Source organism: Desmodus rotundus, chromosome 4 (genome assembly GCF_022682495.2).
Source record: "Desmodus rotundus isolate HL8 chromosome 4, HLdesRot8A.1, whole genome shotgun sequence".
Taxonomy (NCBI): Eukaryota; Metazoa; Chordata; class Mammalia; order Chiroptera; family Phyllostomidae; genus Desmodus; species Desmodus rotundus.
In genome coordinates this window covers 14,510,535-14,528,303 of record NC_071390.1, presented here as the reverse complement: position 1 = coordinate 14,528,303, position 17,769 = coordinate 14,510,535, and the positions used below count along the sequence as shown (strand labels likewise).

Sequence of the window (17,769 nt, the reverse complement as noted above, 5' to 3'; positions counted from 1 at the left end):
TGAATAGGCAAGTGATAAAATATTAATATCTTTCCTCCCTCCCCATTTTATTTTTATTATTTTTATTTTTTAAAGTATATTTTATAGATTATGCTATTACATTTTTCCCAATTTTTCCTTTATCCCCCCTCCTCCCTGCACCACCCAACCGTCCAGTATTCCCCTTCTCCCCCTTAGTTCATGTCCATGGGTTATATGTATAAGTTCTTTGAGTTCTCTGTTTCCTATACCATTTTTTATCTCTCTCCATCTATTTTATGCTTACTAATTATGCTGCTGCTTCCCTGTACATTTTTCCTCCTATTCCTCCCTTCTCCCTCCCCACTGAAAACCCTCCATGCGATGTCCATTTCTCTGATTCTGTTCTTGTTCTAGTTGTTTGCATAGTTTTTGTTTTCGTTGTTTTTCTTTTTTTTTTTTTTTTTTAAGGTTTGTTTGTTGTTATTTTACTGTTCATAGTTTTTGATCTTCTTCAGTTTCTTAGATAAGTGCCTTTAACATTTCATATAATAATGGCTGGGTGATGATGAACTCCTTTAACTTGACCTTATCTGGGAAGCACTTTATCTGCCCTTCCATTCTAAATGATAGCTTTTCTGGATACAGTAATCTTGGATGTAGGTCCTTGCCTTTCATGACTACAAATACTTCTTTCCAGCCCCTTCTTGCCTGCAAGGTTTCTTTTAAGAAATCAGCTGATAGTCTAATATACACTCCTTTGTAGGTAACTGTCTCCTTTTCTCTTGCTGTTTTTAGGATTTTCTCTTTGTCTTTAATCTTGGGTAACTTAATGATGATGTGCCTTTGTGTGTTCCTCTTTGGGTCCAACTTCTTTGGGACTCTCTGGGCTTCCTGGACTTCCTGGACTTCCTGGAAGTCTGTTTCCTTCACCAGATTGGGGAAGTTTTCCTTTTTTGTTGTTCAAATAAGTTTTCAACTTCTTGCTGCTGCTGTTCTCCTTCTGGCACCCCTATAATTCAGATATTGGAATGTTTCAAGTTGTCCCAGAGGTTCCTAAGTCTGTCTTCACATTTTTGAATTGTTTCTTCATTCTGTTCCAGTTGGATGTTTATTTCTTCCTTTTGTTCCAAATCATTGATTTGAGTCCTGGTTTCCTTCCTGTCACTGTTGGTTCCCTGAATATTTTGCTTTATTTCATTTTGGGTATTTTTCATATGTTCTTTCATTTTTTGACCAAGCTCTATCAGATCTGTGAGCATTTTGATTACCAGGGCTTTAAATTCTCCATCAGATAGGTTGGCTATCTCCTCATTGCTTAGCTCTCTTTCTGAAGTTTTGCTCTGTTCTTTCATTTGGGTCCTATTTCTTTGTCTCGGTGCACCTGTTAAGTTATAAGGGGGGGGGTCCTTAGGCATTCATCCAGGCAGGGCAACTCTGCTTGCTGCACTGTGGTGCTGCCTGTGAGGGAGGGGCCAGAGAGGGAACAGTGCGGCTAGCCTGCTCGTCTCTAGTGCACTTTCCAACAGACTCTCCATGTGAGACTGGGAGTTTCTCCCACCTCCTCAACCTCCACAGTCAGCTCTGAGTCTCAGTTTCCCGTTCAGCTAGCCCCGCCCATAGGATCTACCACCTTGCCACAGTTTCTCTCCTTCGGCTACCTTACCAGTCTGGTTGGTATGGTTGACTGTTTCTTTATTCCTTGGTTGTTGGAGTTGCATGCAGTTTCATTTTCTGGCATTTCTGGTTGTTTATTGATTTTAGATTGGTTGTTATCCTCCTTTTGGTTGTGTGAGGAAGCAAAGGGTTTCTGTCTCCGCCTCCATCTTGGCCTGAACTCCCTCTCCCCATTTTCAAAGTATGTGGGTAAATGGGCACTGTCCTTTACTTTTGGTGGGAATAAAACTGATACAGCCTTGTGGCTGTATCTATCAAGATTGAAAAAATATACATCTTCTTTGGATAGAAATACTTTCACATGCATACAAAGATATCAAGGTTGCTCATTACAGAATTTCTTTCTAAAAATTACAGACACATGCCATCAAATTGGGAAGTAATGAAGAGATAACAGCACAGATATACTATAGAATACAAAAGATTAAATACAGTGAGGTTTATTTGCATTTACCATGACCTGTTATGTGTGTGGGTGGGGGGTGCATATAGAATGATACCATTTATATAAAACAAGTATACAACCAAAAAAATCCCCTGTATTTATTATGTGTGTAAGTAAATGCTTAGAGAAATGTGTGAATAGGTAGATGTTAGATTACAAACCATGGTTATCTGGGGGAACAGAGTAAATGCAGTAATATATTTTGTAATTTAAAAATCATTTGTTAGGGCAGAAGAAGGTAGAGAGTTGGAATTAATCTTCCGTTTCTGGAAATGGGCTGCTCAGAAGTTGGGTATTCCTGAAAAAATTACTGCAGGTATTTGTAGAAGAATTAATTTGTATTCAGGTAGACCCCAGACAAATCTGATATATGTTTTAAAATCATGTTTAGTAAAGTGTATGTTTTGTAGGCAAGTCATTTTATAAAATGAAAGTTAAAAAAAAGTTTTATAAGCCTTTCATAGAATTCTAAGTTTTTTAACCTTGTTCCTAATGGAAAGGAAGACAAATAGTGAAATGTTTTAGCTTCTATAATTATTTAAAAAGTATGAATGAATGTCTGCTTGCATACTTAGCACTAAAGCAAATTCTATGGGGAGATAGAAAATCAGTCTAATGGGGGAGGTAACTAATCTGTGCCACAACTAACAGCATAAGACCAAAAATAATTAAATGCTAACTTATGGTGAAAATAATATGCTGCTGGAAGTGGTACTTATAGGGAGATCAATAGTACCCTGATAGAGTGGGCCAGGAAAAGCTTCATGGACAAATGTATTGGACTTAGTATGGGATAAAAATGAATTCCATGAGCCCAACAGCGTGGACAGACAACATGGAGGTAAGAATAAACATATTTTACTTCTGTGTCAAAAGAAAACAAGCTAACTGGAACAGTCAGTGAAGATCTTGAGAAATGGTTACTTGATAAGGAGCCAACTGAGTTTGATTGTAGCTCTACCACTCACTAGTTGGTGACTTTGACAAGTCACTGCACGTAGCTCATGCTGAAGTCTATGCTGATGACTCACAGGTGCTTATTGTTGCTTCTTGGGTATCTTTCTCATCTCTCATCTTTTTTTAAAAAATCAGGATGGCTATCTAAAACCTCAAACCACCATGCTCTTGTTTTTCTACAATTCAGCTCATATTTTCACTTTATAGAGAAGAAGAGCCTCAACACGTAAAGTGTCCAAACATCTTACTTCTACATTAGTGAAAAATATCTCCATAATGTAAAATATTCATTCAAAAAAAGGATGGTAGAAAAATATCCTAGTTTCTAAAATTAAAATGTCTTTAGAATTAGATTTTTTTCTTTATCAAAAGGATTTTTTTAAATTATAAAACTATAGAAAATTAGAAAAAATATGGACAAGTTCAAAGAAAAATATTTTAATCTTCCGTAGTTGTACCATGCAGAGATAACTATGAATTTCGATGTGTTTTCTTCCCACTCTTTTTGTATGCATATTTTTTGCATTGTTTAAATTATACAAAGTGTACAATTTTCTTGTTTTTTTTCACTCAATGTTAACTTTATAACATCTTAAAAATTTTTGTAACAATCTTAATAGGTACAGAATATATCAAAATATAGACATACCCATAGAATAAAATTGTTTTGAACATCTGTTATGTATCAGTGTCATTTTGCTAAGTATCTTATACACTTTGTATTTAACCCTTAGAGCAGCCTTGTCAGATATTTGGCATTATCCCCATTTGACTTTGCGAATGAGGAAATAGAGTCAGTTAAGTTGCCCAGGGTCACAGAGATAATATAAAGTCCTTTTTTTTTTCTGTTATATCTGTGATGCCTCCAATTTAAATAATTATCCATCTGTTCTTGAACATACAGGTTGTTCCTATTTGTAGCCATTGGAAATATGACTATAATTAATATAGTAGTCATAAAGCAAATTATTTTCTGACAACCCAACTTTTAAGTAATATTTGTATCATATTCAATGTCATAGTGCAGTGAGAGCAATAGGAAATACTGTTTTTCCCCTTATCTCTAAATTCCCTGGGGCTTTGGAAAGTCATCCAGTCCTCTGCTTTATTTTATTTTTTTCTTCCAAATTGACACATCTCACCAGAGTGTCATCAGAAAGATATGGGTGAAGCATCGTTAGTTAATTTAGGAAACGCTTTAAAGACAGAACTAAGTTTTTGTCTTTGCTAAGTGGTAGTTTTTATTGTTGCTTTAGTATTCAGTTTTCTGCCTGTTGGAGCCTTGCTTAATCATAACCAGTGAACTCTTAGCCCAATTTCTAAACACCATTATAAGAAAGTAATGTAAATGAGCGTAGCATACCTTTTGAATAGTTCTAACGGCAGGAATTGAAATGGTTGCTAAGTGTTTCTGCAATATAGTTGGCTAGACTTATGATACAGAATTATCAGAGTATTTTCATTGTAAATAATTCTTGCCTTGAAAATGTAAAGGATAAAAATTAACTCTGTTTAGTCATTTTAAACAAAGATTTTATGTATTTATTTTTAGAGAGGGGAAGGGAGGGAGAGAAACATCAATCAGATCAATTGCTCCCTTGTATGTGCCCGACTGGAGACTGAACCCAGGCATATACTCTGACCAGGAATTGAACCAGTGACCTTTTGTTTTGTGGGACGACATCCAGCCAACTGAGCCACACCTGTCAGGGCCTGTTTAGTCATTTGTTTTAACTCTAGTCACCAATTTGTTCAGCAAGAGGGGAAAATAAATAACTAGATGAGGGTTATGAGGCACAGTGTGCTCTCCTAAGGTTTCAAGGCTGAAGTTGTGCTATAGGCTAATCTTTTCTGTAAGTATTGTAGTAAAGTTGCATGTAAGAGAGAAAGTTGTTCATACAACAGCTTTTTGTAAAAGAGACAACAAAAAGAAAGAGAGGAAATTAAAAGGCAGTCAAACATTTGTCTCCAAAAAGTTGTGACAGACAGCCACTTCTATTACTTCTACCACTGATAATACTGTTTAATTTAAGCCAGAACCTCCATTTGGTATTCAGACCCAGCCTATCTAATGATGTTATTGCAGCAGTTGTAATTCGAAGTCAGAAAAGAAATCAACCAGTGATGACAAAAAAACCCCAGTAAATTCTCATCACTGTTATCCTTTTTTTGTTTTTTTGGCTATAAAAATGAACTTATTTTCTACACATATTGTTTGGGAAATTAAATTTGATGTAAACCTTTTATGCATGCAGATGTCATTTGTTCATGCAGCTTACCTGTAGCTTGCCACGTATGCAGTCTTGTCAGTAAAACTAGAAAATGCTTATTTTTCTGCTCAGCTTTTTAATGTTTTCAATAGTGGCTAGTTTGTGCTCAAGCCTGGTATATACTTAGATAATAGGAGAGACTATAACTTTCACTTTTGTTTGTAATTAAAAAAATAATTTTGAGAAATTTTTTATCATGTCAGCTTTTCAGAAAAGTTTGGGAATGTTTATATATAAACTCATGGAAAATATTGAACCTTTCTTATCTCACAAAATAATTGTGCATTGCATATTTTAAATAATACCCTTAGGAATCTGAAAAATTTTTAAATTACATGCACATTTTTATGTATAACCACTTGTTCCATGTTATATCATCATCATATAGATACAAATGTGATTATTATAAATTTAAAATATACACTTAATATTATTTAATTAAGCATTATCTAAAGGTTAGTTTGTTATTAAAGTATGCCAATACTTTCTATTAATTTATTTTTATAATTGACTTATAGCTGTGTATTTCGTTGTTTCTCTAAGAAAGTGGACACAAAAGTGTATTTAATATCATCCTAGTTGATAAAGTGTAATAATATGTTGTTCCTTGATACTTGCAGTTAAGGATCTTGCCAAAATAGTGCTTCACAGTAATTCATAAATATCTGGTTGATAGCCTAGGACAGTGAGAAGCTCATCATATTAAAAAATTTTTTGTGTGTGTGTTCACAGGAAACCTGTCCAGTTTAAGTCGTCTTGGTCTAAGATATAACAGACTGTCAGCAATACCCAGATCACTGGCAAAATGCAGTGCACTTGAAGAATTAAACTTAGAGAACAATAACATTTCTACTTTACCAGAGGTAAGAAGCAGAAACAAGCCTGCAAGATAATGAAGGGAAAACTAGTAAGTCTGTACAGCTGGGTAAATAATTTGATGATTGAGATTACCTAAAAATGAGTATGCTGTGGATACATAGCCACCACTAAGGTAAAAATTTCAAAGAAGAAAGAATAGGTATGATTAAAGGAAAATGCTGAGTTTTTTTTGTTGTTGTTGTGGAGTAGGGAGAAACCAAGGTGGAAAATTGTTGTGCTACATTCCCCTTTAGCACCACATAAATCTTTCTCACGGCATTTTGAGAACTGGCAATAAAAGCTATAATAAAGGAAAGGTTGTGTGCCTGGTTTTAAAAGTCACTGCCCCACCCAGCTCAGGAATTAACGAACGGGTACTGTAGAAAGATGACAAATGAAAAGAAATGAACTACATAGAACATACTATATATTAGGAAGATTAGTATTAGCAGCAACACTCCTGTGACCCAAGTTATTACCCTGCTTATACAATAATATTAAAGCCTATTTAGCATGTGTCAGTCACCAACATCTGTCATCTTTTAAACACATTAATTTTAATTTGGGTTCTCTTGGTTCTATCAGAAAAAATATTTTCACTTATTTTACTCAGATTAATTGGGCAGTATGCAATAATTTTTAAAAAAATTATTCTTCTCAACTTTATTACTTTTTTATTCTTGCCTTTCCTTCTTTTGCCACTTACTATTTTAACATACCCAATAACTTGTATATTTGCTTATGATCATTTAGTATAATATCTTATTGTATATTAACATAAAAGAATGGAATTGTAGACTTACGGATTGAGTGAGCTTTTGCAAAGTGTTTTTTTTCTAACAATTAAAAATGTCTGATATAAATGGCCCTATTATGTTTCAACTATTGCTAGTTTTTCCATGGCGTTTGTGTATGTATATTTGAATTAAGAATAAAGGTGCTTTGGATGAATGTTTGTTAGATTTATGCTTTAATTTAGAACGAACAATAGAGTAGGTGAAGCTGTAGGTTTGTAGCAGTTAGTTTGAGTTTCCCAGGATTGTAGTTTCTAGGCTAGACCAGTCTTTCATCTGTGGCAAAAGAATACTATTGTTCGCAGCAGTTTAAGTGGGATAAGGAACAGCGTCCACAGATTGTAGATAGAGCCCAGACGACTAGATTATCTGGATTTTTGTGTTTCTGTGATAGTGGTAATTTGGAATGATCAAAATGGGTGAGGTTCTACCGCTTAATGTCATCATCCCCTTTTCTAAAAAGTGATTCATATCCATAATAAGGCAAACAATACTCACATTAATTAGACCTTGTTGGGATGCTTTTAGGGATGATTTGTGAGCTTAAGTAAGATTGACCGCTTTTACAACTTCACTGTACCTAAATATAAAGACTGGGTATATATCAAATTACATAGTGAGACATTTAAAAGTTTATTTATATATTTAGTTTTCCCCTCTGTGAAGGGAAACTGATAATTATTGGTTATCTCTTAGGATACAGAGATTGTGGTAAGTACTTTCATATATAATACTTTGTGAGAGAAACTATTTTTGATAAAACTATAATGAGGACAGCTCTCTTCAGGTCTGGCTGTGGAAGAAAGACTGTGTGCGTGTGTGTTTAAACTGGCCTATTTTCAGGTGGAAAATCTATGGGGAACCCTTGATTGGTGTTGTTCAAATATGGGAAAGCATTAAGTCTTATTTAAACATCGTGTATGTGCTTTGGAAGGGCATATTCCTAATTAAATATATTGAATTATTTATAATAAATATAGTACGGAAGACAAAATCCATTAGATAGCGCTTACTCTAGACATTCAAGCTGGGTTAGTTAGGCAAGAAAAATTAGGAAAGTGGTTTCTAGTTGGGGCTCATTGCTGAAATCAGAACTCACAGAATGACTATATACTTTTCTATTTGAAAACTACCTGAAAATGCACTAGTTTTAATGTAGACATATACACATAAGCAAAAGGAACTTAATAATGCTCGAGGCTAGGAGTTCTGTATGTATTAACCCATTCAAATCTTCATTATAATCCTACTACTTATTGGGATATTCTTATCAAATAGGCAGGGAAATAAGACTTACGAGAAGTCATGTTTCTGGCTAAATTTGTTACCTTACATATTTTGGGGAGAATGTGGTAAGAGATATATTGATTACCTAATTAATTCACCAAAGGTCACAAAACTGGTAAGTAAAGACCTAAGATGGGAACCTAGATATGTCAAACTCTAAAGCAATAATAAATGGTTCCAAAGCGTCACAGTGTGATCTAAGATTGAAAGGTTGCAGAGCTCCCCTCTTGTTGCTGTTCTTCAGATATCACCAGTTATTAACATTTTTTAATAGAAAAATGTCAGTTCAGTAAAGTAAGCTGTGAGGATAATATCATATTTGCCATGAAACTCAATAGAAAACTTTATTTTCAGTAAAGTATGATATAGATATTTTTCCTGAATTTGCTGCCACGCAAAGCTTTCTCACCACTCTTATCTGTGCTCTTTCTTTTATCTGTGTACACCAGTAGACAAATGTTGAGTAGCTTCTTAACGTTCAGTAGTATAAGGAACAAGTTTCAGTTCACCATATAATTACACCTTTAATGAGATGGTTATTTCATTTCTTCTGCTGGCCATGCAACTCAGATGACGCCTCGGGTATTAAGTCTTCAGTTTCCTCATGGTGGACAGCCAAAATCTGAACATTCTTAAAAGCACTCATACATGTGCACATTTCACACTACTTGTTTTAATCCCTGCATGGGCTTTTATTTCAGTCTGCAGTGTTTTCTTCTACCTCTCTAAATACTTAGTTATTTTTCATCCTTTCAAATATAGGTCACTGTCAGCCTCCTTACTGCTGCTTTTCCAGTTATTCCAGTATTCTTCATCTTTTCTTTCAATTTAAATAGAGAAGGGACTTAAAATTTAAGTACTTATCATATGCTAGATATTGTAAAACTATAAATGTATTTTATTTCTTTAAAATGTCTTTACTGCAATCTATGAAATAAGGCATCATCATTTACAAATGAGTAAAACCTAAGGTTCAGAGAATAATTTGCCCAAAGTCACAAGCTACTAAAAGATAGAGCCAGGATTCAAAACTCTTTTATAGCATATACTGGTGTTTCTTAAACATTAATGAGCATACAGATCATCTGGGAATTTTAAGATTTATATTACGATTCTATAGGAGTGGGGCTTAAGACTCTGCATTTCTAACAAGCTTCCAGGGGATGCTGATTTGCTCTTTTTTGAACCAGACTTTAAACAGCAAGAGCCTATTTCATATCATTTATTCTTGATTATATACAGTTATGTATTATTTTCTTTTTCCTACCTGTGTGATTTATTTATCCAAATAGGGTGTAGTCTTCTTAATAACAGAGATTCTTTTGTAATACCTAAACACCTAGCACTGTGGTTACATGATGGGAGGCTGAAGTAAAAGGACATGGGATCATATGCTTAATAAATACTTACTTGATAGGTGCATATTCCCTGAGAAATTTTATTATATGGAAAAAGCAAGGTATTATTATAATATCAAGAAATATAATCATCTTCTGAATTTAATATTTGTAGAAGGTACCATTAAATTACTAAGTAACTGCTTACTGTGTGCCAGACACCATGTTAATCTTAATAATAATTTAGAGATAGTATTTAACTAAGACCTGGTAAGGATTGGTCACATAGCCAGTGGCAGAACCAGGACTGTCTGATCCCAAAGTTTCTGTTCTAGAGATGTCTCAAACTGGCCACACAGGAGGCACTGCGTCCCCATAGACATACTGCTTTATGAAGTGTTTTAAATAAATTGAGCTAAATAATAAAAATGATATTTCATATAAGTAATTGAATTTCTTATGTCTTGTAAAATCTGAAAACCTGACTATATTGGCTCCATATTCCTGCAAGAAACAATTAGCCAGAGTTGAGCAGTGACTGTTGTTTTCCATGAGACATCACAAGAGCCCAACCAATCTCTGTCATTTCTTACCTGCAGGGCCCATTAAGGTGTTGGCACTTGGGACTTCTGCTCTATACTCTACAGAATAAGTCTTTTTACAGTTCTAATTCTTATGTTTATTTCATTTGTTACAGAGTCTTTTATCAAGTCTTGTGAAACTGAATAGTTTGACCTTAGCTAGAAACTGCTTCCAGTTATATCCAGTAGGTGGTCCATCTCAGTTTTCTACCATCTATTCCCTCAACATGGAACACAATCGAATCAATAAAATTCCATTTGGTATATTCTCCAGAGCAAAAGTATTAAGTAAGCTGAACATGAAGGTAAGCCTATGTTTGTTTTAGGGGGAAAAAGCTACTATTACTGGCACTTCTGCTAATATTTATGTTGTCTCTGTCAATGTGGAGAATGGATATTTGCTTCTTGCTGATGGGGTCTAATAATAAGGATATTTCAGGGCAATTTGTATTAGGTAACAAATATCTTAGAACTGTGCAGACCCTTAGCAATTTGTCCTAAAGAAATAACTATGAATGTCCATAAGAGCATAGTTGTAGAGATATTTATTACAGAGCTTTCTATTTAGTTGGTACCAATTTATGATATTAATAGAGATTTTATTTTTTAGAAGTACAGCAGGCATACCTCATTTTATTGCACTTTGCTTCATTGCACTTCACAGATAATGTGTTTTTTTACAAGTTGGCTTGTGGCAACCTTGCATCAAGCAAATCTTTCAGTGCTGTTTTTCCAATAGCATTTGCTCCGTTGGTGTCTCTGTGTCACATTTTGGTAATTCTCACAATATTTCAGACTTTTAAATTTATTATTATATCTGTTACAATGTTACTGTTGTGATTGTTTGGGAGCGCCACACATCACACTCCTATAAGATGGTGACTTAGTTGATAAATGTGGTGTGCGTTCTAACTGCTCCACCAACCTGTCATTCCCCCACTTCTTTCCCACTCCTAGGGCCTTCTTATTCCCTGAGATCTAATATTGAAATTAGGCCAGTTAATAACCCTACAGTGGCCTGTAAGTGTTCAAGTGAAAGGAAGAGTTACATGTCTCTCACTTTAATGAAAAGCTAGAAATGATTAAACTTGGTGAGGAAGGCATGTTGAAAGCCAAGATAAGCTGAAAGCTAGGCCTCTTGTGCCAGTTAGCCGAGTTGTGACTACAAAGGACAAGTTCTTGAAGGAAATTAAAAGTGCTACTCCAGTTAACACACGAATGATAAGAAAACAAAACAGGCTTATTGCTAAAGTCGAGAAAGTTTCAGTGGTCTGGATAGAAAATACAGCCTCTTACAACATTCCCTTAAGACAAATCTGAATCCAGGGCAAGACCCTAATTCTTTAATTCTTTGAAGGCTGAGAGAGGAGGGAGGCTGGAGAAACCCTTTATGAAAGGAAGAGGTAATTGATGTGGCAAACTTCACTGTTGTCTTTCTTTAAGATATTGCCACAGCCACCCCAAGCTTCAATAACTGTCACCCTTATTCAGCAGCCATCAACATCTAGGCAGGACCCTCTACCAGCAAAAAGACTATGACTTGCTGAAGACTCGAATTATGGTTACCATTTTTTAGCAATAAAGTATTTTAAAATTAAGGCATGTACACTGTTTTTTTAGGCATAATGCTATCACACACTTAATAGACGACAGTATGGTATAAAAATAATTTTTATGTGCACTGGGAAACCAAAAAATTAATGTGACTTGCTTTATTGCTATATTTGCTTTATTGTGGTCTGGACCCAAAACCTGCAATCTCTCTCAGGTATGCCTGTGTATCTTCAACGGAATACTATGAAGCCATTAAAAATAATACTGCAGTTTTGAAGAATATTAAATACCAGTTGAAGCATTCTTAATTTATTAAGTAGAAAAAATTAAAGCATGTAAGACTTTCTTTCCACATATAGTTTTTAAAAGCTGTTTTTACTGTACTTAATTATATATTAAATATCTATAAATTTTTATGTGAATATAGAATTAATGTTCACCAAAATGCAATATTTATCTTTGAATACAGAATTATTTATGGGTATCTTTAGCTTCTTTTTGCTTATTTATATTCTCTACAGTGAATATGTTTACATTGTGATGAGGAAAAACAAGTTAATTACCAAAGGAAGAAAGAAATGGGAAAATTATTTGTTTAGTGATTTAATTTGCAGTGAACAAACTTTAGGGCCAGAGGTGAAAGTAAATTGGCCGCATAGCTAATTCACGGCTGATGTAGGAATTCAGGAAACCTGTATTTCCTGCTTCCAGGTGTAGTGTTCTTTCTGTATTATCATAATACATCCTTTTGTCTTTGATGAACCTTTTCAACATAATTGTGGTTCTTTAAACTACAGTCTAAATGTACAGTGATTCTTGATTCTATCTATACTTCTTCATATCTTTTAATTTGTAAAAGGTGCTTCATAAAGTATCTTATGATAGTTTGGAAAGATACAAGAAATGAACTAATGAAAATTCAAAATTATCTTATAATCTTAAACTAGTATAAAATTTGTTAATCATTCTGGTTAAATGAGATTTAGCAGTGGTATTGGCATTAATCTGATGTTCATTTTGTGATAAAAGGTTTAGATAACAGCAGTCCATGTAGATGTTCATTAGTTTTTGCATTTGGTTATACATTTTTATTAATATGATATTAATGTAATATGTTAGCTTGGGAAGGCTGGCTGTTTTCAGTCAAATAATAAAACTTTGCATGGAGCTTTGTCTTAATTTTTCTTCAAGATTCAAACAAATGTTTAACAAAACTTTTTCTTAAAAGAAATCAGTTGAAGGCTGACATTTCCTCCTCATATAAGCACCAGTAGTAAGTTTTTTAAAACTCTTAGCTATCAGTAGTTTGGGCATAGATAGATAAGTTTAAATGTTATAATAAATAGGTAGTAAGTTAAAATATTATAATGAAAGAAAAACTTGGTTTTTAAAGATTTTGTTTATTCACTTTTAGAGAGATTAGAAGGGAGAGAGAGAGAAAACATTGTGTGAGATACATCGACCAGTTGCCCTTTGCATGTTCCCAACCGGGGTCCTTGCCTGCAACCCGGTCATGTGCCCTGACTGGGAATGGAACTGCGACCTTTCAGTTCATTGGCCAGCGCTCAGTCCACTGAGCCACACCAGCCAGGGCAAAACTTGGTTTTTAAATGGATATTTGCTCCTTGGGATTTGTCTAATGGATGATTTTGTGTAAAATAAGACAAGTAATCAATGTGAATTGCAAAAAACTATTAAAAAATACAGATTAACAAAAAAGATATAAAGTAATACCACCAGTGAGAGAGGTAGCATCACTGTTAATATATTGGCATATATCATTGATACCCATTTGGGATAGTGGTATTGATGGTCCCCTATCGATACCAGTACCCCCGTGGTAAGAGTTGTTATTGATGAAAATGTGTCTTATAAATGAATGTGAGGAAGAAAAAAATATATAGTGAATCATTGGAGTGTATTTCACTTTTTTTTCTGTGTATAGCTAGATCTAATTTTTAAACAAAATTAGACTCACTATTTTGTCACCTGTTTTTATTATTCAGTGATATGTTTTTGTCATTGTATGGACTTTAAAAGTAAAATTGTGGGTGCTTAACTAATGTTTTAATGATTTAATTTGCTGTCTGACTAAGACATTTTCCCTCTCATACTTTGTTGCTCGGCATCTCTAGAATTGCTGAGGTTGCCTGGTGTCCTTGTAGGCCCCAGTTAGACGTTCATCTTCCATTGTGCTCATGAGCACCCACATTTTATTGAGTGATTTCAGCACATTATTGCGAGATGAGGAAAACATCCTATTTATCACTGGGACTTTTGAAATCTCAAGTGTTGGTTTCTGTGGTATGTTTTTTTCTATATACAGATAACCACATAGGGAACAAACTTTCAATTTACCCTCAAAATAAAAACGAAATTACTGTATTGGAAACTTTGGAAGCTTAGTGTTTTGTTTTGTTTTGTTTTGTTTTTTTGTTCTATATTATCAAAAAAAGGGAAAAAGGTTTTCTGTTTAATTAAGAATTCTCTTTCCATCAGGTGGTAATCATGGAACTCTGTTTTTGTGGTTATACTTTAGATGCATCTTTTTGTCTTTGCCAGGACAATCAATTGACGTCACTTCCTTTGGATTTTGGAACTTGGACCAGTATGGTAGAATTGAATTTAGCCACTAATCAGCTCACAAAGATCCCAGAAGATGTGTCTGGTCTTGTTTCTCTTGAGGTGTGTATAAGAGCATTTATAACTCCTTAGATCCTTCCACAGTTATCTCACAAAGTTTCTAATTAAAATAAGCAATTCCTGTCTGGGTGAAAATAATAATTAGAAATGTTAGAGCTTCTCTTTTTTTTAAATTGAATTTTAATTGAATTTTAATTTTTTAAAATATATTTTATTGATTATGCTACTACAGTTGTCCCATTTTTTCCCCCTTGGCCCCTGCTCTGCCCATTACCCCCATTTTCTCCAGTATTCACCCGCCTTTAGTTCATGTCCATAGGTCATGCATATAAGTTCTTCGGCTGCTCCATTTCCTACAATGTTCTTAACATCGCCCTGTCTATTTGTACTTAACCAATTTGTACTTTTTAATCCTGGCACCTTTTCCCTCATTCTCCCCCTCCCCCCTCCCAGCTGATAACCCTCCAAATGATCTCCACATCTAGAATTCTGTTATGTTCTGCTTGTTTGCTTAGTTTGTTTTTTAGATTCAATTGTTGATAGTTGTGAGATTGTTGTCATTTTAATGTTCATAGCCTTGCTTTTCTTCTTTTTCTTAAATAAGTCCCTTTAACATTTCATGTAACAATGGCTTGGTGATGATGAACTCCTTCACCTTTACCTTGTCTGGGAAACACTTTATCTGCTCTTCCATTCTAAATGAGAGCTTTGCTAGACAAGAGTAATGGAGATTGTAGGCCCTTGCTTTTCATCACTTCGATTACTTCTTGCCAGTCCCTTCCAGCCAGCAAAGTTTCTTTTGAGAAATTAGCTGACAGTCTTATGGGAATTCCTTCGTAGGTAACTCTGCTTTTCTCTTGCTGCTTTTAAGATTCTCTCTTTATCTTTAACCTCTGGCATTTTAATTATGATGTGTCTTGGTGTAGCCCTCTTTGGGTCCAACTTGTTTGGGACTCTCTGTGCTTCCTGGACTTGTATGTCTATTTCCTTCACCAGTTTTGGGAAGTTTTCTTTCATTGTTTTTTGAAATAAGTTTTTAATTTCTTGCTCTCCCTCTTCTCCTTCTGGAACCCCTATGATTCAGATGTTGGTACATTTGGAGATGACTCAGAGGCTCCTTAGTACACTTGTGTTTTTTTGAATTCTTTTTTCTTGCTGTTCTTTTTGAATGCTTCCCCCACTCCCCCTACCCACCTTATGTTCCAAATCATTGATTTGATTTTCAGCTTCATCCTCTCCACTGTTGGTTTCCTGTAGATTTTTCTTTTTTTCATTTAATGTAACCTTCATTTCTGCCTGGGTCTTTTTTATGCTGTTGAACTACCCAGTGAGTTTTTGAGCATCCTGACATCCAGTTTTTTGAACGCTTCATCTGATAAGTTACTTATCTCCATTTCATTTAATTCTTCTGGAGTTTTGCTCTTTTCTTTCATTTGGGCCATATTTCTTTGTCGCCTCATTTTGGCAGCCTCTCTGTGTTTGTTTCTGTGTATTAGGTAGAACTGCTTTGACTCCCTGTCTTAGTAGTGTGGCCTCTTGTAGAACAGTATACATATAAGTTGTACGGGGCAGAGCCTTAGGTAATTGCCAGGGCTGGGCAACCTATGTCACCGCTCTGTTGCTCTGTGTGGGAGAGGGTTTGGAGAGGGGACAATGCTGCTGCCTGGCCTCTAAAGTTTTGCCTGGGAGAAAGCTGTCTGCCGGCACTTGCCCTACTGCCAGTCACCTCAGCCTCTCCCTGTGTGCCACTGGTGCCCTTCCAGCTGTCACCCTGGTGCCGAATCCCAGAGTGTGTGGGTCTGCTTAATTCCTAAGTCTGTTGAGTGCCCTTTAACAGGAATATCCTGAGAATCCTGTAGTTTCTTCCCCCTGCTCCACCCCCAGTGTTCTTTTTCTTTAGATTTCATTTATTTACTTTTACAGAGAGGAGGGAGGAGGAGAGAGAAACAGCAATGTGCGAGGGAGATACATTGATTGGTTGCCTCTCACACACCCCCAACCCAGGGACCTGGCTTTCAACCCAGGCACGTGCCCTGACTGGGAATCAAACTGGTGACCCTTAGGCTCATAGGCTGGCAGTCAATCCACTGAGTCACACCAGCCGGGGACCCCCACTGGTTTTCACAGCCAGAAGTTACAGGAAGTTACCCTCTTAGCACTGGACCCCTGGGCTGGTTGGTCTGGTCTGGGTCTGGGATCCCTTGCTCCAGATATCCCTCCCAAATTTCATCCATCTCATACAGATGCGGGACTGCCCACTCCATGTCTCTGTGCCTCTCGGTGCTTCTCTGCATCTCCGCCACTCTGCCCCTCCACCCTTCCTACCTGTCTGGATGAATGTGGCTTCTTTAAATCCTTGGTTGTTGGACTTCCACACAGCTCGAGTCTGTGACGAATCTGGATGGCATTTGTTTTGTAGTCTCATAATTTTTGCTGTAGTTGTGCTAGGTGAAGCTTGTTTACCTATGCCCCCATCTTGACTGGAAGTCCAGAGCTCTTAAATATATAACCCTATTAGGATGATGAGGTGTTAACTTAATCTGGGCTCAGTGCTTTTGAATCACTCTTACCCACTGAAAGTTGGTTAGTTTGAGTGCTATGAAGTATCTTTGAAATAAAAAGTATCTAAAACTTACCATTTTTTAGGACATATTTTTTCTGTTAATTGTTTAAGAACTCTACATCAACTCTGTCTATAGGGAATAATTATGGATTTCTCACACTGGCATTCAGAACCCTTCATACAACTCTGGCCTACTTTTCCATCCTAATTACCCACCTACTCTTTTATTTAGTAAATACGTTATTTTATTTATTGGAAACGTGTATATTTCTAGATCTGTACATTTAGTCTTAACTGTTTTCAATATCTAGAATACCTTCTTCTCATTCCCTTTTTTTTTTCCTCTTAAAATTCTTTTCCATAATTAAAGGTCCATCTTATTGTCACCTCCTTAGTCAAGTATGACTTTGCTTGCCTCTCAGTCCCTAGAACTTTTATTCTTTTGATGAGAAAGCTTGCTAATAGTAAATATTTACTTTAAAAAATTTTCTGTGTATCGATATTTTCTAAAAGTCTAATTTCTTCTTGTATTTTTTTTTATTTAGTAAGATGAAATAGTATGGTATAATGGTTAAAAACATGAGCTTTGAAGCCAAATAGTCTGAGACTCTTTACTTACAGATTTAACCTTCTCGAACTTCAGTTTCCTAGCTGTGAAATGGGGATAATATGTAGTATTTTTCTTGTAAGGTTGCAGATTATGCATTTAGTATAGTGCCCTGCAAATAGTAAACTCAATAAATGGTAACTGCTGTTGTTATTTTCTTGGTCTTATTGTAGATGTATTTTATTTTGAGTAGTATAACTTTGAAAGAAATAAGTTGGTACAAAAAATTAGCCTGACC

At 35.4% G+C, this 17,769-nt stretch overlaps 1 protein-coding gene across 5 annotated transcripts in view; it reads left to right on the top strand.

Annotated features, from left to right (window-relative positions):
- Positions 1–17,769, top strand: part of SHOC2 (SHOC2 leucine rich repeat scaffold protein) — a 72,479-nt gene that overhangs the window by 49,652 nt on the left and 5,058 nt on the right. For all 5 annotated transcript variants that reach the window (XM_024555629.3, XM_053922143.1, XM_053922144.2 and 2 more), the window contains 3 exons: positions 6,040–6,170; positions 10,281–10,469; positions 14,281–14,403. In XM_024555629.3, coding sequence (XP_024411397.1) covers positions 6,040–6,170; positions 10,281–10,469; positions 14,281–14,403 — 443 coding nt within the window. The remainder of the gene's footprint in view (positions 1–6,039; positions 6,171–10,280; positions 10,470–14,280; positions 14,404–17,769) is intronic.